The sequence below is a fragment of the Eurosta solidaginis genome, chromosome 1 (assembly GCF_040869045.1).
Source record: "Eurosta solidaginis isolate ZX-2024a chromosome 1, ASM4086904v1, whole genome shotgun sequence".
Taxonomy (NCBI): domain Eukaryota; kingdom Metazoa; phylum Arthropoda; class Insecta; order Diptera; family Tephritidae; genus Eurosta; species Eurosta solidaginis.
The window spans coordinates 337,935,195-337,957,143 of NC_090319.1; the positions used below are offsets into that span (position 1 = coordinate 337,935,195).

A 21,949-nucleotide genomic window follows, 5' to 3' on the forward strand; every position below is an offset into this window, starting at 1 on the left:
GGCACCATTTGTGGATAGTTTTCGGGATCCGTCCGAGATCACGACGGGGTTATTTCCGGATCATTTGGGGTACCTAGCGGCATCATTTCTGGATGGTTTTCGGTATCCGTCCGGGATCCCGTCGGGGTCACTTCGGGACTTTTTCGGGATCATTTAAGCATGGTTTTCAGGATTCGTCCGGGATCCCATCAGGGTAATTTGTGGACTTTTCCGAAACTATTTCGGGATCATTTTGGGCCAAGATCATTCCTGGATGGATTTCGGTATCAGTCCGGGATCCCGTGGGGGTCAGTTAGGGATCCGTTTGAGGTCCCGTCAGGGACATTTCTGGATGGTTCTCGGGGTCCGTCCGGAATCCCGTCGGGCTTATTTCGGGACTTTTTCTCGACTAATACGGGATCATTTGGGGACCCTTTCGGCATCATTTCTGGATGGTTATCGGGGTCCGTCCGGGATCCCGTCAGGGTCATGTCGGGACTATTAGGGGATCATTTGAGGACCTTTCCGGCACCATTTCTGGATAGTTTTCGGGATCCGTCCGAGATCGCGACGGGGTTATTTCGGGTACCTAGCGGCATCATTTCTGGATAGTTTTCGGTATCCGTCCAGGATCCCGTCGGGGTCATTTCGGGACTTTTTCGGGATCATTTGGGGTCCCTTCAGCCATCATTTATGGATGGTTTTCGGGATCCGTCCTGGATTCTGTCGGGGTCATTTTGGAACTAATTCGGGATCATTTGGGGTACCTTCAGGCATCATTTCTAGATGGTTTTCGGGATCCGTCCGGAATCCCGTCCGGCTTATTTCGGGACTTTTTCTCGACTAATACGGGATCATTTGGAGACCCTTTCGACATCATTTCTGGATGGTTTTCGGGATCCGTCCGGGATCCCGTCAGGGTTATTTCGGGACTATTAGGTGATCATTTGAGGACCTTTCCGGCATCATTTCTGGATGTTTTTCCGTATCCCGTCGGGGTCATTTCGGGACTTTTTCGGGATCATTTAAGCATGGTTTTCAGGATTCGTCCGGGATCCCATCCGGGTAATTTGTGGACTTTTCCGAAACTATTTCGGGATCATTTTGGGCCAAGATCATTCCTGGATGGATTTCGGGATCAGTCCGGGATCCCGTGGGGGTCAGTTAGGGATTCGTTTGAGGTCCCGTCAGGGACATTTCGGGACTTCTTAGGGACTATTTCGGGATCTTTTCCGGATGGTTTTCGTACACTATGGTTAACACAGTATTTCACGCCTTTGCACATAAGACTACTTCTGGCTAAAGCGTACTTAATACCTACGCTACTCCATGGTTGTGTGATTTACTCAAACTGTGACTATCTGTGCAAGAACAAACTAAATGTTGTTTACAACAACATTGCTAGATATGTTTATGGGTTGAAAAGATTTGACCACGTATCACAACATGCTGAAAGGTTGCTAAACATTTCTTTCGAAAATCTTTTAGAAGTCAAAACACTGTCCTTCCTCCATAAATTGATACACACGAAGGAACCTGACTATCTATATCGTAAGCTTATTTTTCTGCAATCATCAAGATCGGTGCTTCTTCTTAAGCACATTAGATACCGCACGCTAACCTCTGAGCGCCAATTCTTTGTTACTGCAATACGTATTTGGAACTCCCTACCTACAAGCCTTTGACTCTTAAGTAATGCTCTGCACTTCAAAAAAGAGCTAACATCATTTTTTAACGACTCTTAAACTGGATCTCAAATTGTTGTTGTTAAAATGTTCATTTCGAAGTACTTTTCCTATCTCTGTGTCTTCCTTCTTTATTTGTTAAATACTATTCGATCTATAACCAGCCAAAGGTTATCATCACTACTGCTGTCTTTTAATATTTATTAATTACTTTACTTTAGTTTTAAGATTTACATACATAAATATTTCACTATTATCCGTTATATTTAATTTAATTTGATTAATCTAATTTATTATTATAAATGTTCAATTTTTATAGCTCATGCTATTCATGACTAGCACTGTTAAATAATTTGTCAAAATTGTTGTGCTAGGAACAAATTTTCAAATAAATACTTACATACATACATACAAATAAATAAAAATGAACTAATGATAGCTTTATATGTGGAAACGTTTTTATTTTTATTAGTTGATACCGAGATGCATCAATTGTGCGAGTCCTTAAAAAGCACTAAGGACATAAAAATTCTAAAATATTTAAACGGAATATGTTTTCATATCTCCAAATGTTATGTATGCCAGAAATGAGAAAAAATTCCCACTACTTTAGCACCAGGTCTGAAAGGGTTAAGTTATAGAATTAAATAAATACCACATATGTATATTTAGAGTAATTCTCTTTTCAATAACATGTATTCAATTCAATTCAATTTATTTAATGCACATATAAGACATAGTCTTTTACAGTGTCATATTTGGAATGTTTACTTAATACTAGTACAAATTTATTACTTCTTTATATATTTAATATTAGTTACTAAAAGAGCGTAAATTCAAAAAGTGAGATGAAGTAAGGCAAAAGCATACATAGACATATCTCACGTATAATTTGTTATTATTTTGTACAACAATAAACATCCGCTTTGCGAGCAACGTCGCTTATTAAAGTTTTACTTAAAATAGACGGCTTTTACTACAGTAAAAACCACACCTAGCATAACGACTTGCCCTCCAGATTATAACATTTTCCTTATATTAATATAATCATAAATAGATGATATATTATCTACAGTATATAAGTTTAATATAAGTATAATATAAGTTTCTGTAATAAATTCAGGTGGTTACATACACCGCTTTAACGCAATAAATATGTCTAATAGAATCAAATGGTAAACTTGTAGCTGTGATGCAGAGCATAAACTAACCCTTGTACCAAAAACAATAAAATATCTCAATAGCATTATTCAAAGTTTCAAACTTTTAACTCCACTTTCTATATTGACGTCTTGTAAATTTTGATCTGGCTCTTTCAGCATTTTTAACAATTTACCTGCGATATTCTTATGTTTATTGGCTATAGCAACTTGTAATAATGTATTCCCTTGATTATTACGAGCATTTGTTATAGCTAAGAACTCATCAGGTTTTACTGTTCCTAGCTTGCTGATAGATTCAACATTACCATTTTTTATATCTCTAAACAATTCTTCAATTAATGTCAGTAGGTTAGTAACTGTTTGGTCCTTAGATAAATCAATAGGTATTTTACCTTCTTTGTTCTCAATGTTATAAATTGCACCATGTTTTAATAAAGTTTTTACAACTTCCAACGAGCCACCTTTAGCTGCAACATGAAGTGATGTAGTGCCAATAGAAGTAGTTTTGGCATTAACAAAGTCATTTAATTTATCACGACTGATATTTTGTAAGAGAACCTCAACAATTTCTTGGTAATATTTGGAAGTAGCAGTGTGCAATGGTGTATTACCTTTATTAGTAACCTGACTAACATTAGCTCCATTTGTTAGTAAGATGTTTACAATATCTATGTGTCCATTGCTAACAGCGTAATGCAACGGTGTTCTTCCATCAATATCTTTATCGTTGGCATCAGCTCCATCTTTTAACAGACGCTGAACAGTTCGTATATCACCTTTACTAGCAGCAATGTTGATATCTTTCTGCAGATGCTGCAGAACCTGTGATGCTTCGCTACCCTCAAGCTTAAATGTTAAATTAATCAGCTCTATCTTTTTTAAAATATCTAAAACACTCGGATGACTTGATCCAAAAATAGCTTTTCTTTGATCAAAACTTTCTCTGTAGACTTTAAGTGCGCTGATCAATTTGCCTTGAGCAAAAAGTACATTTGCTATGTTGTATTGAGTATTCAAGGTTTCTGGGTGATTTGGTTGTAAAGCTTTTTTCTGGATATTTAAAACCTCTTGAAAGGCTTTCAAGGCTTCATGATATTTTTTTTGACTGCAGAGTACCCCAGCAATGTTATGTAACGTTCTCAAGGTATCAGCATGATTAATACCTAAAATTATTTTCTTCTTCTCAAACACCTCTTTATAGATTTTTAAGGACTCTTCGTATTTACCTTGGTTAGCTAGTACCATTGCTATATTATTTTTGGCACTCACAGTGGCTGGATCATGTGTACCTAGTGTTTCTTTCCTCTTTTCAAAAACGGCCCTATTGATATTTAACGCTTCTTCAAATTTTCCCTGTTTATTCAATACTAATGCCATGTGAAACTGAGTATTTAAGGTCTCTGGATGATTTGACCCTAGTATTTCCTTTTGTCTCTGATAGACTTCTTGATAAATATTAAAAGCTTCTTCATCTTTGCCCTGTCTATGCAGCACTAAAGCGATTGTACTTCTTGTACTTAAAATATCCTTATCGTTTAAATCCAGTATTTCTTTTTGTTTCTGAAAAATCTCTTCAAGCATATTTAAAGCTTCTTGGTAAATTCCTTGCTTATATAGCACTTTGGCCATATATGTCTGAATATCTAAAGTACCAGGATTGTCCGGTCCTAGTATTTCTTTTCTTCTTTCAAATGCGCTTCTGAAAATACTTAAGGCTTTTTGGTAATTGCCTTGATTCAAGAGCTCTAAAGCTGTATCAATCTGAGCGGATATGTCATTTTGCGATATCTGCTTCAACTGCTTCACTTTTGAAAAGTTACTATGTACTGCAGCAACTACTAAAGTTTTGTTCTCTCCATTACGAGCACTCATCACTGCTTTTACTGTATCAATATCCTTTATCTTATTTAGGTCACTAATAACTTGAGCATTACCATCTTTAACCTTTTTAAATGATTCACTGACTAGTTTAAATAAGCTATTTATACTTTTATCCACAGTAAAATCTGATGGTGTTTTTCCAGTGTCAGAGACAGCATTGTATACTGCACCATAAGACAATAGGGCCTTTACAACGTTTAAGTGAGAGAACTTAGCAGCATAATGCAGAGGAGTAAACCCCTTGTTTCCAACCACATTAGGATTAGCTTTATTTTGTAATAGAATATTGACAACTCTATCATATCCCTTCCATGCAGCATAATATAATGGTGTCACACTATTAGCATTTTTGGCATTAACAAACGCTCCTGATTTAATGTAATTCTCAACCTCTGAAGAGCTATTACGTTTTACAGCCTCAAATAATTTCTCAGTTGATGCTAATAGATTGATAACGCCTTTATTGCTAGTCATTTCTAATGGTCTTCTACAAAGCTTGTCAATCGAGTTATAAACTGCACCATTTTTTAATAAAATTTCAATAAAGTCTTTGTAACCAAAATTAGCAGCAATATGTATAGGGGTCAAGCCATTAGTATCTTTAGCATTAACGTCAGCACCTTGTGCTATCAAATACTTTACAACTTCTAACCGACCTTCTATTGCAGCATAGTGTAGTAATGTCTGGTTAGCTGTACCAAGCTCATTAATACTCAATCCCTTGCTAAGGAAAAACTCAACGGTATCTTTATAACCTTCTCTAGCTGCAATGTGTATAGGCTTTGATCCAGAGGCATTTTTAGCATTAATATTAGACCCTGCATCTACTAGAAACTTTACCATTTCCAAGTTACTTTCCTGTGAAGCAATGTGCAGTATAGTCCAATCATTATTGTATTTACCATTCATATCTACTTTTTTATACTGCAGTAACATTTTAACCACATGCAAATGACCATGTGACACTGCTAATTCTAAAGATGTTCTACTCTTATTGTCTTTAACATTAATTTTTGCTCCATTACTTAATAGGACTTCAACAACATTATCATGGCCGCGTCCTGCAGCTATATGTAGCGGAGCACCTTCAACATTTACAATGTTAACATTAGCCCTATTTGCTATCAAAGTTTCAGCAATTTCCCCATGACCTTCTTGTGCTGCAAGATATAACGGTGTTGCACCATTAATACTCATAGCATCAACATTAGCTCCTTTTGTTATCAGATCATTTACTATCTCCTTATGACCTCTTTTAGCAGCCAAATGCAATAGTGTAGTATTTTCAGGACCTTTTGTGTTAACATTAGCTTTATTTCTTAGCAAAATCTCTACAATATCTCTGTAGCCAGCAAGAACTGCGAGGAATAAAGGTTGACCACCTTCTACATTAACACTAGCTCCATTTGCTATAAGAACTTCAATGATTTCCTTATGATTACATTTAATAGCAGCAAACAATGGTGTTAGGTTATTGCTCTTAACATTAACATTGGCTCCATTTGCTACCAGAATCTCAACGATTTCCTTATGGCCTGCTTCCACAGCTACATGTAATGGTGTACCGCCTGCAATACCTTCCGCGTTAACTTTAGCTTTATTTTTTATTAAAAGATTAACAACGTCTTTATGGTCTCCTGCAACAGCTGCATGTAACGGTGTAATACCATAATTAGCTCTAGCATTGACTTCAGCTTTATTTTTTATTAGGAAAACAACAGCATCTCCACGGCCATTTAGAGCAGCTGAATGTAATGGTGTCGTACCATCATTAGTTGTAGCATCGACTTCAGCTTTATTTTTTATCAAGATATCAATAACATCTTTGCTACCGTTCATAGCAGCTGCATGTAATGGTGTACTACCCGTAATGTCTTGAGCTGTAACTTCAGCTTTATTTCTTATTAGGAGTTCAATAATATCTTTGTGACCTTTCAGAGCAGCTACATGTAATGGTGTTAGATTATTATCTGCTTTATCATTGATTTCTATTCCATTTTTTATTAAAAGCTCAGCAACTGCTTTATGACCACTCTCTGCTGCATAGTGTAATGGCGTAGCATTATTTTTATCTTTAGCGCGAATGTTAACCCCATGCTCAAGAAGAGCAACAACTATCTTCAGGTGGCCACTCTGCACTGCAAAATGTAGTGGGGTTATACCTTCCACAGTGGTAATACTAGCATTTGCCTTATTTATCAGTAAAGCCTTAACAATTTTCTCATATCCATCTTTTGCTGCATAGTGCAAAGGTGTGTTATTATAGGTTTTGTCAACAACGTTAGCATTAGCTCCATGCTTCAATAAAATATTAGCTACCTTTTCATGACCATTTTCTATTGCATAGTGTAATGGTGTACAACCATCTATGACACTAGCATTAACATTTGCCCCTTTCAGAATTAAAGCGTTTACTATTTCCAGATGGCCATTTAACGCCGCTGCATGTAATGGTGTCCAATCTCTGTCATTTCTAGCATTAACGTCTGCCTTATTTTGAAGTAAGAAATTAACTAATTCCAGGTAGCCACATTCTGCAGCTGCATGCAATGGAGTAAAGCCACCTATGGCCTCATTACTATCAACATTCGTATCTTTTTCTAGTAGAACCTTAACAACATTAACATGATTATTTCCTATTGCATAATATAAAGGTGAATTACCACTCATATCTTGAGCAATAGTACTGGCTTTATTTTTTAATAAAACTTCAACAGTATCCTTGTGACCATTTTGGGCTGCAATGTGTAATGATGTTTTGCCATGATTATCTGTATCATCAACATATAAACCAGCTTCCCCTACAAAAAACTTCACAATATTTTTTCTTCCATGTGCAGCAGCGATATGTAGTGGGCTTTGACCATTAATATCTTTAACATTAACGTCTAAATTTCGATTAAGAACGAATTTTACAATTTCAAGACTAGGTCCCTTAGCAGCAAAATGCAATGTAGTCCATAAGTTAATACTTCTAGCATTGATGTCTGCTCCTTTTTTGAGATAACTCTTTACGTCTTCGAGATTCCCTTCTTCCAATGCGACAAACGTTCTTTCCTGATTAGTAATAGTAATAAGACCTTGATCGTATTTATCCTTCAATTTGGAAGGATCGTCTCTCACTAACTTGCCAACTTTTTTCTTACTTTTCATTATGTTTTCTGAAGTAAGTTTTATAGCGTTTAAAATAACTGCTATTGAGGGATCAGATAACAATACATCAACCAAGGCATTATCGTGTGCTAAGTGATTACGCAAACATTTTCCAGTTAGTAAAGGAGTATTCTCATCTAAGAAAAGTAAATTGTTTTCTAGGTAATTCTTTGAGCTGCCTAAGATTGACATTATATCCAGAACAAGCATTTCTACTACGGCTTGCAATTTCTTATTACTCTTATATGAAGGGAGTTTTTCAATTAATTTACCACTCAATGCGTTATTCCTTAAAATACTTTTCAGTTCAGATAGCTTCAGTGCAAGTTGGTTATTATATTTTTCTTCTGTTATATTGTAAGCATTTTTTTGTTTGTATGCAGGAATAAAAGAACCTTTCTCATTCAACTTTTCTCTTAATTGCTCAATCCATTTGATATCACCTGTTCCAAATTCAGCAATATAAAAAATTTCGCAAGTTAATCTATTTACTTCATCAATGTTGACTTCTTGTATTTTTGACTTAACACTATCAGAAATCTTCTTCGACAGCTCAGCAATCTCTTTAAGGCTGTGAGATTCTATTCGGGGAACAATATACTCTAATATTTTATTAACACGAAATTTCATTCCCCTAATAACGTTATGGTCAATCTTATTATCACTAAAGCAACTAATTAAACTCTTTAATAATGCAAACCCTGTAATATAATCAGTTCTGATATTTTCTGTTTGAGTTCCTGAACAATTAATTATGTTATTAATTTTATTAAACAGCTCTTGTTCGTGACTTGTCTTTTCCGTTACACTATTGCTTAGTTCTGCAATGAGCTTTTTAAGCTTTTCGTGTTCCATCGTGACAAAGTTTCCTGAGGTTATTTCATCTAATTTTGCGTTGCTAAACGCTTCGGTGACTTCTTTTATCTCATCTAAGTTCTCACTATTAATAATTTTTTTTAGAAGTATTCTAACAGTTTTAATTTTGTTGTCATAAAAAATACTAGTAATCACATCACCGACTTTCTTAGTGTCATTTTGAACACCAATAAAAAAATGAACATCTGTATTTTCCCCAATCTCTGTTCTTTTAGAGAGTGAATAGGCATGTGATAGTGAGTTACGTAAATCTATAATGACTTCTCTTGTGTTCTTTGGTAATGATAGTAGAAGAAGCTCGCTTGTAGTGCTAGATAGCTTGGGAGATTCTAGAGTGTTTTTCAAATATTCACCAATAACCTGTAAAACCCTCGTAATAATTAACTGTCCTTCCCTTACTTTAGGATTAGCTGATAATGCCAACTTTATATAATCACTTATTTTCTCTAAAGAATGAATATCCCTAATTTGTTGATAATCATTATATAACTCTTCAAATTGAGGATAGTTGCTAATGATCTCTGCAACAACTTTCTCACGTTTTAACTTTGGTAGATCAGCGATTTCACCAATATTTATACCGTCTATATTTTTTTCGGTTTCAAGTTGCTTTGCAAAATTTTCTAAGTACTTTAGTATCTTGCTTTTATTCAAAACGGTATGATAAAATAAATTGATTTCTTGTCGCTTTATGTGAGAAAAAATAAAGCTAACTAAACAAAATTCCATTTCTTCCCAAGGCAGTCTATCGTAGGTTGATTTCAACTGCCGCTTTAATATATGAATATTTTGTGCAATAAACTTTGCTATGAATAAAAACTTTTCATCTACTTTTTCTATGTTTGAATATTCTGCCTTTATCAAACTAACGTTTTGAAGTACTAACTCAATCCGTTCTCTGATGTTATTAAGATAACTCTTCACATTCTGTTTTTGTCCAGGAGCACTTGAAAAAAAACGGAGGTTTATCAACTTATTTTCAACAAAAATTTCTATCTCTGTTGATAATAATACGTTCTTTAGTTTTAATTCCTCATAAGCTCGTGAAAGAATTTCATCTAATTCCCTGAAATGAACAGCAAAATAATTACCTGGCCATTTATTAATGAGTGTATCAAGAAGCTCAACATTGCCTGAACGTATAGCATAATAAAACGAATTATGGTATGTTTCATCCTCATCATCTGGTAATATAGTAGATTCTCTGATGCCAACAGATAAATTACTGAGAATTTTACTATTACAGCCAAGTAGGTATTCTAAAATCTTTACCTTATTATGTTTACAAGCTAAGATAACTAAGTTAGTACACTTAACAGGGTTGTTAGAATTATCATAATAGTCTCGCAAAGTTACTTGATCTTCTGCATCACTTATGAAATCAATAAAGTTGCTTAATTTTTTTAAGCTATCGACATTACCATCTGATATTGCGTCTTCGAGTTCAGTTAAAATCAGGAGATAAAGTTCTTTAGCTTTTGCTTTTTTGCAGTAGAGTTTTTTATATTCTCTAATAAACTCCTCTTTTGATGTGTAAGAACGTGATAGAAACTGTTTATCTTCTTGATATAAACTGGTTTGCGGTTTAGATACATGCATAAGCTCTCTCTGAGATACACCAATATTACTACGGTTTGTTGCATTTACATCAGCACCATGTTTCATAGCAGAATGTAGTGGAGTTTCACTATACATGTTTCTTGCATTAACTTCAGCACCACCTAATGAACCTGTTTAGTAGTTTCTATGCTACTAGTAGTATGAAGTAACGTATCTCTATTCCGTTCTACTATAAGGTTAGCATTAGCACCTGCAGACACAAGAGCTAAGTTTCATTCATAGACTGCTTTTCTAATTCTTTGTTAATATTATTATTTAGCAAATTTTTAAAATCCTCGTAAATTTCACTATTTTGTATATTTCTTTGGATCTTTGCGCCCTCATTAGAGTTTCATTTAAGAGAGCTATAACTTCAAACTCTTTACTCGATTTTCTACGCTGACATCTTGTTAACTCTGATCTGGACTTTTTAATATTTCTTATAATCTATTCGTAAGGTTTGAGAGTTTATTGATTACTGCAACCTGGACTAATGACTTGTCTTGATCATTACGAGCGTTTGTCACAGCTACGCGCTTACCGGGTTTTATTTCTTTCAGCTTACTGATAATTTCAACATTACCAGTTTTTACATACTCAAACAGCTCTTCTACTAATTTCAATAGGTTAGTAATATTCTGGTCTCGAAAAAGATCAAATGGTGTTTTACCTTCTTTATCCTTGATTATAAATTGCACCAAAGATTTTACAGCATCGAAAAAGCTATTTTCAGGAGCAACGATGTAACTATTGTTTTAGCAGGTAATAGTCTAGTTGAGGGGTCGACTGCTAATACGCCACCAAAAATATCGGGAGGTGTCAAACGACGCGCCCTGGCATCAGTATTAATAATCCGAAGGCGGAAAAAAATTTTTAACTCGTTCAAAAGATATTAACGAAAAACCGAAAAAAGACCCGCGAGTACCTCCGAAACTGGGGGTGGGATCCATAGTATTTTTGCGCAGAACACCTTTCTTATAAAAAAAAATAACCCTGGACTACGCCATGCCAAGTCCGGGTGTGTGGTATTCGTGGCTACCGCTACGGTGATGCACAATTTTTTTGTGGGTACAACAACCACATGAAAATCGCCAACTTCAACTGCACATATCTCCGGACAGAGATACAATTTTTTCCGCCTTCGGATTATTCTTCACGAGATTAATACGCGTCTTTTGACACCTCTCTCGATATTTTTGGTAGCGTATTAGCAGTCGACCACTCAACTAGACTATTACCATAAAATCACTCAATTTATTGTGGCTTACAAGTTGTAACAACGCTTCAATAATTCCTTTATGACCTTTGGAAGCAGCAGTGTGTTTAGGCAATGCTTTCAATAGTGAATCAGCATATTTATTGTATCGGGTATTCCCCGAAGTTTAGCGTAAAATACTGATCATTGTGATCTCTTATCTGTCAACTGCCTGACAGGCTGTTCAATATGGCTACTTTTCAGCGTTTTGACAGGCTGTTCAATATGGCGGCGCCTATCTTCAGCGGGTGATAAGCTGGAGACATTGGTGCTTTATCGGTAACCGTATCGGTAACCTTATAACAGCTGATTCGACCAATCTTATGAGAATCAATGCAATCGATTATTGGTGCTGCTAAAGTCGTAACCGTATCGTAGACAACCAATTGGGTTTTGGTTTACCGTCGTAACGATAAACAGCTGATTACGTTAGGGATACGGATACAGCGATACGACATACGGCACCAATGACTCCAGCTATAAAGAGATACAGAATGAGACAGCGATAGTCAAATACGAATCAGGTGATCCAATCACTTTGGAATTTTGACGTTTATGCAGAAGAGATCACACTTTGTCATCATTCACAGTGCTATATAGTAAACAATGATACTGATCATGGTGACTGATAGACTGTGGTTGGGATCGCAAAATATCTAAAAATTTTGAAAGTCATCAATTTAGATTGTGGCATTGACAATATTTATTGCAAGTGCAGCGGCTCTGCGATCCATCAGTATTTGGTGATTTATTAATGATAGAAAAATTATAAATGAAATTACAACAGGAAAGGATATTTTTGAATAATTGTTTTGGTTTTTCCAAATGCTATCAACATATGTATACCCATCCAGAATTTTTTGAAATTTTTGATAAAAAAATATTTAAATATCATACTCCAAGATGTTTAAGAACACTTCCCAAGGCAGTTGGTTCTATGTACCGGAGCGACTCGGGATCTTTCCCGACCAAGGACTGTCATTTCAGTGTAGCCCCATTTAATTTGTTGCGTCCCTCCCACAAACTGTCATCCTCCCAGCAGCTCCTTGCAGCGGGACTGCTCCATATTCTCTTGCTCCGGGAAGGTATCGAACCCAATCCGGATCCGTCTCCTAACCCCGGTCCGGAGAAATGCTTTTGCTGCATCTGCCGGAAAAGAATATTTTTAGGACGGTCATACTCTTGTCAGTGTGTCTCGTGTAAGGGATGGTTGCATCGGATAGATTGTTCTGGGCTAGATCCCAAAACCAGCGGTCCACGTAACTTCTATAAATCTTTTGTGGCTCCTTGCTGTTCACGCCCTAGGACGTCCCATAGTCTGTGCATTAGAACCCCCCTAGAAATCATCAACATCTACATCCCTCCAGCCACCTGTTGCCCCAGTGGATACCGCCCTAATATTAGCGCCTTACTCACTGGCAACAATCGCATTATCTTAGGCGATTTCAATGCCCATTCTATGGCATTCAAACTTGCGGGCGGACAGTAGGGGTGACACGTTGGCGGATCAAATAGAAGAAACGCCGTTCTGCACAATAAACGGAGACGCCCCCACACGTATGGTAGGAAGCTGTCACAGTTCGTGTGATATTTCAATCGTGAGCACAGAACTCGTAAACTGCGTCAACTGGCAGCCGATGGTAACATTGGCATCCGACCACCTGCCTATACTTATTTCGCTCGAGCGTACCGCCGACTTCATCTTCACAGAAAAACGCACTTTCATAAACTTTAAAAAAGGAAAGTGGGACGAATACAAATCCTTTAGAGACAACCGCTTTTCTGCCCTCCCTATCCCGACTGAGCGTGCTTTCCGCAAGGTCATTGAATCCGCCTCGGCTCGATTCATTCCCGCCGGTAGAATTCCCGAAATTCGGCCCCACTTCCCGGCGGAGGCCCCAAATTTAGCGAGAGAACGTGACCTTATAAGACAGCTTGATCCCGGCGACCCCCAAATAAGGGATATGAACCAACGCATCAGATTGCTTGTGGATGAACACAAGCGGCCGAAATGGGAGGAGCACCTAAGCGGCTGTAACTTCTCTGCCGGTGTAGGTAAACTTTGGTCCACCGTAAAGTCCCTATGGCATCCGTCTAGGCACAATGACAAAGCTTCCATCGCCTTTGGCGATAAAGTGCTGTCGGATGCGAAAAAATGCGCGAGCGCTTTCTGCCGACAATATATAATGCATTCTACGGTCGACAAAAATAGACGGAGGGCCAACAGACACGCACATAAACATAAATTCAGCGCGTCACCATTTACCATCACCGCCAAAGAGGTTGAGGATGCCAGACGGCATAGCCATGCCGATGCTTAAAAGCTTATGGAAAGAAGGTTTCACATATTTAGCACATGTCTTCAACCTGTCCCTTTCCACCTTTGTCATAACCGAAAAATGGAAAATGGCCAAGGTAGTTCCGCTACTAAAGCCTGGAAAACCAGCTAACATAGGAGAGTCGCATCGCCCGATATCTCTCCTAACGCCAGTAGCAAAGACGCTTGAAGCCATTTTGCTCCCCTACTTCAAAGCAAATTTGCAGCTAGCCTATCATCAGCATGGCTTCAGAAAACTCCATAGCACCACCACCGCGCTAAATGCCATCATCACCCAGATAAATTGCGGTTTAAATCAAAACCCCCACCATAGAACAGTTCTCGTTGTGCTAGACCTATCAAAAGCTTTTGATACGGTCAACCATGGCACGCTACTGCAAGACGTGGAAGGGTCTACCCTTCCCCCATGTCTTAAAAGGTGGATCGCGAATTATCTGGGCGGTCGGCAGGCATCGGCGCAATTTAGAAATGAAACATCAAAACCAAGAAGAATTAAACAAGGGGTGCCACAGGGTGGTGTCCTATCCCCACTGTGACTATCATTTCTCACGCCGATGACTGCACAATAATGGCCACAGGCCCAGGCCCAAGCCCAAAGATCGACGAGCTTTGCAACAGAATAAACGACTACCTCCCTGATCTCTCCAGATTTTCGCCTCGCGAAACCTAGCATTATCACCGACTAAATCCTCTGCAACCTTATTTACAACATGGACGTCCCAAGTGTCGACCATTTTGAACATCCACGTCGATGGCACTACGCAATTGTTCCGAAAATCCAGAGCCGTAATAAAATCCTCAAATCCCTTGCTGGCAGTACTTGGGGAAAAGACAAAGAAACGCTCATTACCACACACAAAGCAATTGGCTAGCCGATTGCATGCTACGCGTCCCCTAATGGTCGCCAAGCCTAAAAATTACCCACTGGAAGAAGCTACAGGCCTGCCAAAATACTGCTCTCAGAATCGCCACGGGCGGTCTTCTTTTGTCCCCAGAACACCATCTACATAATGAGGCGAGAATACTCACCATCAGGGAGAGAAATGAGATGCTAACCAAACAATTCCTGTTGAATACCCAGAAACCTGGGCATCCCAACAGACATCTGATTGATGAGCCAACACCGCCTAGGGGCTTAAGGAGTCATCTCCGTAAGCATTTTGAGGAAATACGGCACCTGAGAACTCAGCCGTATGAAGCAAAAAAACACAAGCAGGTCCTTGGCGAACTAAAAAAACAGGCGTCGGACCTTTATGCCGGGAATTGCCGGTGAATCCAGTACTCAAAAAAGAGTACCCAAAAATTGCGGAAGAGGAACGCATACTCCCCAGGGAAGCGCGAGTCACTCTAGCTCAACTTCGTTCTGGATACTGTAACAGGTTAAACTCCTACCTATCCAGAATCAACCCCGACATACAAAATGTATGCCCCGCTTGCAATGTGTCCCCACATGACACCAACCATCTCTTTAATTGTAATGTGGAACCAAGGCCTCTAACACCCCTTTCATTATGGTCCACCCCTGTTGAAACAGCAAGTTTTCTTGGACTCCTGTTAGCGGATATTGATGACAATTTGTGATCGGCCACAGGTGATCGGGGCGAAAAACTGCTACAACAACAACAACATAAAGGACGTTCAAATTTGAAAGCATTTTCTGTTCGAAAATTAATGTATCGTCGGAAGAAAAATTTACCCTAAATGTGATTATTCTAAAATAATCATTTTTGATTCATAGTACGAAACGCTTTTTATTCATATTTGATATCATTGTAAAATTGAACTTTAATTGATTTAGAGTAATATTTGAATGCTTATCACAGTAATTTTCTGATCATATTCGTGAACATATTTCAATAGTTTTAGCTGAGTTTTTTGAATGCGATTGTCATGCGTTTATTCTTCACATCTCATTCAAAATAAGGTACTACATAATAATACTATTTCATCAGGGGAAGAAAGCATGCGGAAGTAAGTTATTTGAACCACAGGCAATTCGCAAAAGAAACTTGACCGATATACACCTGCGACTACAACATGAACTATAATCATTAACATATTACGAGCCGTATACAGGTATTTCAAGAGAGTTTCGCTTACGTGAGGATCAAATAGCTCACAACATTTGTTTTGTCCGACCAATCTCTATTTTCTGGGAAGCCGAATGTGGAGAAATGGTTGGGGAAATCTTCGGTTACGAGAAGCATTTACATTATTTCTTGTCTTACAGAATATCTTTTGTATAAATAATAAAAAAAAATTATTTTTTTTCTGAGCTACATGGTTGAAAAAATGTGTGCATGTGAAAAGAATAAGATTTTCAATGAAAAGTAAAATTTCAACAAGTATAAAATTTATTATTTAGTCAACAAATATAGTCAGAAAAGATTCAGAAAGTTGAAGTAAAAATGATTTTTAATTTTTGATCATCTAAAGTAAAGACATTTGATTCAAATATGACACCAAAATGTAATTGAAAAACTATATTCAGTTTTTGATCATCAAAGGTATGATTATTCTTTTTGTTGATTTTTATGAAATATTCAAATTTAATCATCAAAGGACTTCAAAAATGATTCCTTCTTTTGTTTAATTGAATGATAACTCATTACTAAGTCAGAAAGAATAATCAAATTGTATTGATAAGTAGGGAAATTCAAAATTTAATTTGTAAATACTGAGTGGTTAACATAATTTTAAATAATTGTTTCAGTTTGGCACCGATACTGTTCTAAATTTATATTAATGATATAGTTAACACTATTGAAGGTTGTGAAATTAAACTATTCGCTGATGATGCATTAATAATGATTAGTGAGAATAATATTAATTCTGCGCTTTCTAAAATACAACATGAACTGAATAACCTGTATAAATGGTTGTGCGGAAATAGACTGAAACTTAATATAAATAAAACGAAATTTATGATAATAACAAGGAGGAACGTTAATGAGGATATAATTGGTTTAAAAATAAATGATGAAAGCATACAAAAAGTTGACTGAATAAAATATTTGGGAATTATAATAGATAACAATTATTATAATAGATAAACAAGTTTGAAGAACATATAAACTACACAGTCAAGAAAGTTGCGAAAAAATTGGGGTTATGCAGAGAACATCCAAATATGTTCAAAAAAAGTACAAAATAATTATATATAAGTCCATTATAGAACCGCACTTTGTAAACTGCCCATCTATTCTATTCATTGTGTCAGACAAAGAAATAGATAAACTTCAAAAGATGCAAAAGAGATGTATGAGATTTATTCTTAAAAAACCTAGAGATACTCGTAGGGCTGATATGCTGAGAAGTTTGAACTGGTTAAGTGTCAAGCAAAAGATTTTTTGTTCACGCTATGAAGTTTATATTTAATATTAAAAGTGAAAATGTACCTGAATATCTAAGTAAAAACGTAGTATTAGTTAAGCAAACACATAACATTAATACAAGGAATAAACACAATTTCAAACTGCCTTTATTCAGAACTGAAATAGATCAGCAAAATATTTTTTATAAAGGTCTAAAAAGTTTCAATGAACTGCCTATAGATATAAAAAGTTGTAATGAAATCGTAGCTTTTAAAGCAAAACTTTATGCATATTTTAAAACCTTAGCAATAAGATAGTAAATTGTAATATAATTTAATTTATGAATTAGGCTTTTTTGCCGTAATAAATAAATGAAATGAAATGAAATAACTTTAGCATTATTGCAAGTTCAACACCTACATATATGTTGTAATATATGTTGTCAATACGGAACACCTGTGTTTTTTTTTTTACATCTATAGACGTTTACGCTTAAACTTTATATGGACTGATAAGCGTCAAACTTTAAATACACCTCTGAAATTGCTGCGAGTAAAATGTGTACCACTAAATTTCAAAACGCATTATGCTCAGATGTAACTGAAATAAGTGTCTGTGTTTCACCTCTACACTAATTCTATGTATCACGTCTTAAAATGGTGCGTGTCCACTATTCATCGCAACTTATTCAGCTATATGTTATACATTATCGCCACTTGTATCTCCGTTTTGGTACACCCTGTTCTGTGGCTAGTTATTTAACCACTGCCGCTAGATGGGTTTCTAACCAATATCTAAGCCAGGATAAGCGTTTTTGTACGCACGAAGGTAAACGTATACGCTTGTAAAAAACACGGCTACGTGGTGAAACACCTACAAACATAAATGAACATTCCATGTACTTTAGTTGTATTTCGTTGCTAACTACTACTATTAAAACACTAACTAGTTTACCGAATTGCATGGAAAGCAACAATAAAAAGTAATCGAGTTGAGTTGGCTAAGCGGTTTCAGTCGACTGCCTAGTCCCCTGCCTTCCACTCTATTCGCAACATAACCTCAAAATAAGCTGCCAAACTATATAAGGTGTATTTTTTTTTTCAAGCGAGTTTGAAGAAAACGCTTAAACTAGCTAAAGAGTTTCATTATGCCAAAACCATACAGATGGTGGAGGTTTATTAGCTAATTGTTACTTTTCTGCGCTGCTATGACATTTCTACTTCTAGCGCAGTATGTTTTTGACACTCAACCAGAGAATTACAAAAACAAAATACATGAAATGCGTGTGTTTGTTTGTATGTATGCCCTACCGCCACGCTGTTATTTTGTTATTTTTGTTTATCTGCACATTCGTATGTTCATTTCATTCGCTCGTTCACAATAGTGCCCTATTTTTGAATATGCACCACTATCAATCAGGTCGACAATTACCTAAGCGGTTTCAACTGAAAGCGCTTAGCCAACTCAACTCGATTACTTTTTAATGTTGCTTTCCATGCAATTCGGTAAGCTAGCTAGTGTTTTAATTGTACTAGTTAGCAACGAAATACAGCTATAGTAAACAATGCTGTTTAGCTAGTTGAAGCGCTTTTTCAAGCTCGTTTGCCAAACAAAAAAACAACTTTTGTTTCTGTTTATTCGATGGACAAATGTCAAAATCGTAATGCGCCTGTAGTTATGATCTGTCAAATAAAATAAAAGCAAAATTATTTATTATGAAGAAAACAGCTTAAGTACTGGCACTAGCCAGAAGTATAAAACGTTGAAATGAATTTCAACACGTAATTGTAGCTTTATAAACATGATACATGTGTTAAAAACTTAACTTCATAATGACCATAGAAGCGTTCATGGATCCAACCTTTTTGAAATTGGCCACAATTCTCAGATTTTGCGCTAGGGATTGTCTCAAATGAGCATCGGGTACGAGAATGCACTCGGGATTTTTTTCTACCTGATCCTTTCTGCAAGTTCCTTTTGTTATAAACGGATTTTGTGCAATTTTTGAAACGAGTCTTCCGAGCAGTTGTTTTGTAATCACGACCTTGGACCTATATGTAGGGTTCTTAAATTATATTAACTCAATTATTTTTATTTAACTTTATTATTATGTTACTTTGAACTTAGTAATTTTAATATGGGTAATAGTCTAGTTGAGGGGTCGACTGCTAATACGCTACCAAAAACTTCGAGAGAGGTGTCAAACGACGCGTCTTGACATCAGTGTTAATAATCCGAAGGCGGAAAATAAAAATGTTAACTCGTTCAAAATATATTAACGAAAACCCGAAAAAAGACCCGCGGTTATCTCCGAAACCGGGGGTGGGATCCATAGTATTTTTGCGCAGAACACCTTTCTGCGTTGGCGGCCTTCGGCCGCGCTTATAACAAATAACCCTGGGCTACGCCATTCCAAGTCCGGATGTGTGGTATAACCGTGGCTACCGCCACGGTGATGCACAAATTTTTTGTGGGTACAAACACAACAACAACCACTTGAAAATCGCCAACTTCAACTGCAAATATCTCCGGACAGAGATAACATTTTTCTTTTCCGCCTTCGGATTATCGTTCTCGAGATTAATACGCGACTTTTGACACCTCTCTCGATATTTTTGGTAGCTTATTAGCAGTCGACCCCTCAACTAGACTATTACCTTAATATGTTTTACAATATTTAAATTTTCAATATTGATTTTTCTATTTTCAAAAATTTTCATTATTATTAAATTTTTCATCATGAAAATATAACATTTTCTTTTAAATAATTTTTGTGTAGATATTAATTTTAATAAAAATAAAGCATCATACAATGTATACGATTAATTCAAATAGGTAGCAGAAAAGTAGAAGATAAACACAAAAACTTACGTTTCAAGCATTTTCTTCTAATTCGATACAGCGTCGACAACAAATTTCTATTCGCTTCAAAATTAGATACACAACCAAAATTTCGACAGATATTAGATGTCATAATACCAATTTCAAATTCGATTTTCGATGTTCTATAGCCAGCGAAGATCGAAAAATTTTCATAATAGGGGCATGGCTCAATTATATGGTTGGCTTGTCTCATCAGCTGATTTTATTTTTATCATTGCATGGTCGATGGGATTGTCAAAAGGAGATGGCAAACTCAAAATGAAACCAACACATTGACAACATTTTCTTACCACACACAAAAACTGCTATGTTTTATGTTTTCATTTCATTCCATTCGCCTAATACCAATACACAGATTTTGACAATTTGAACAGACATAATTTGTTGCTTTACAGATGAGCCAACCATATAGTTGAACCATGTATAGGGGCCTGTGTATCTAATAATCTGAAGCCGGAGTCATTGGTGCCATATGTCGTATCGCTCTATCCGTATCCCTAACGTAATCAGCTGTTTATCGTTACGACGGTTAACCAAAACCCAATTGGTTGGCTACGATACGGTTACGACCTTAGCGGCACCAATAATCGATTGCATTGATTCTCATAAGGTTGGTCGAATCAGCTGTTGTAAGGTTACCGATACGGTTACCGATAAAGCACCAATGTCTCCAGCTTATGTCGTATCGCTGTATCCGTATCCCTAACGTAATCTGCTGTTTACCGTTACGACGGTAAACCAAAACCCAATTGGTTGGCTACGATACGGTTACGACCTTAGCGGCACCAATAATCGATTGCATTGATTCTCATAAGGTTGGTCAAATCAGCTGTTATAAGGTTACCGATACGGTTACCGATAAAGCACCAATGTCTCCAGCTTGAAGCCGGAGATAAAGTTTCTTCAATCGAAAGATACCTTGACCACCGTAATCACCTTGAATGGGTAAAACCACGATAAAACAATAAAGAGGTATAACTGTTCTCTATTCTGGTCTGGCAGGAAATAACAAAATAAACAAAAGTTAAATATTAAAATTTGTTTCTGTTTGTGCAAACAATATATATGTATATGTGCATTTGAGAAACTTGAAATTTTTTCATTGCGTAAAAACGTCAAAAACGGTTATACACCTGTTGTTGTTGTTGTAGCGATAAGGTTGCTCCCCGAAGGCTTTGGGGAGTGTTATCGATGTAATGGTCTTTTGCCGGATACACATCCGGTACGCTCCGGTACCACAGCACCATTAAGGTGCTAGACCGACCATCTCGGGAACGATTTATGTGGCCACATTAAACCTTCAGGCCATCCCCTCCCTCCCCACCCCAAGTTCCATGAGGAGCTTGGGGTCGCCAGAGCCTCGTCTGTTAGTGAAACAGGATTCGCAGCGGATAGGTGAGGTTGACAATTGGGATTGGAGAAGCTATATATTGCGCTGGCAACCTGAAGGGTTGCGCTACACAGCCCCTTAAATCGTATTTTAGTCACCTCTTACCTACCGCGGGAATATTCTGACACCCTAACCCGCTGGGGTCGGAAGACCACCTCGTCAAAAACGTTGCAATGTAAAAGTTATTATGTGAGAAGACGGTGCAGTTCACCGTAAAATAATATGGCGGCGAGCACTAAATATTACGGCCATTATGGCGGTGAAAATTCGTTTATCAACATTTTTTCCCACTACTATACTCAAAGCGGTAAACACTTTGTCATATATTAAAATTATTTTATGAAAATAATTAGCAAGTATTGGAAAAATCACAAAAGAATCTCCGAGCGGCTTGTTGGAGGAAACCAAGCCTTTACCATTGAAAATTTTATCG

The 21,949-nt window shown here is 36.8% G+C and overlaps 1 protein-coding gene across 9 annotated transcripts; it reads right to left on the reverse strand.

Moving 5' to 3' along the window:
* Window positions 1-2,104: 2,104 nt before the first annotated feature.
* LOC137237926 (uncharacterized) lies at window positions 2,105-11,738 on the reverse strand. Of its 9 annotated transcripts, none has more exons than XM_067762297.1 (3): window positions 11,605-11,738; window positions 11,007-11,059; window positions 2,105-10,946 (listed from the first exon to the last, which is right to left on the reverse strand). In XM_067762297.1, the coding sequence occupies exon 3, from the start codon at window positions 10,430-10,432 to the stop codon at window positions 2,915-2,917; it is 7,518 nt and encodes a 2,505-aa protein (XP_067618398.1). In that variant the 5' UTR covers window positions 10,433-10,946; window positions 11,007-11,059; window positions 11,605-11,738; the 3' UTR covers window positions 2,105-2,914. The 9 variants fall into 9 exon arrangements, with proteins under 9 accessions (XP_067618398.1, XP_067618403.1, XP_067618400.1 ...); XM_067762302.1 differs by having other exon boundaries at window positions 2,105-10,949; XM_067762299.1 differs by having other exon boundaries at window positions 11,007-11,083; window positions 11,605-11,735.
* Between the last annotated feature and the right edge of the window lie 10,211 nt (window positions 11,739-21,949).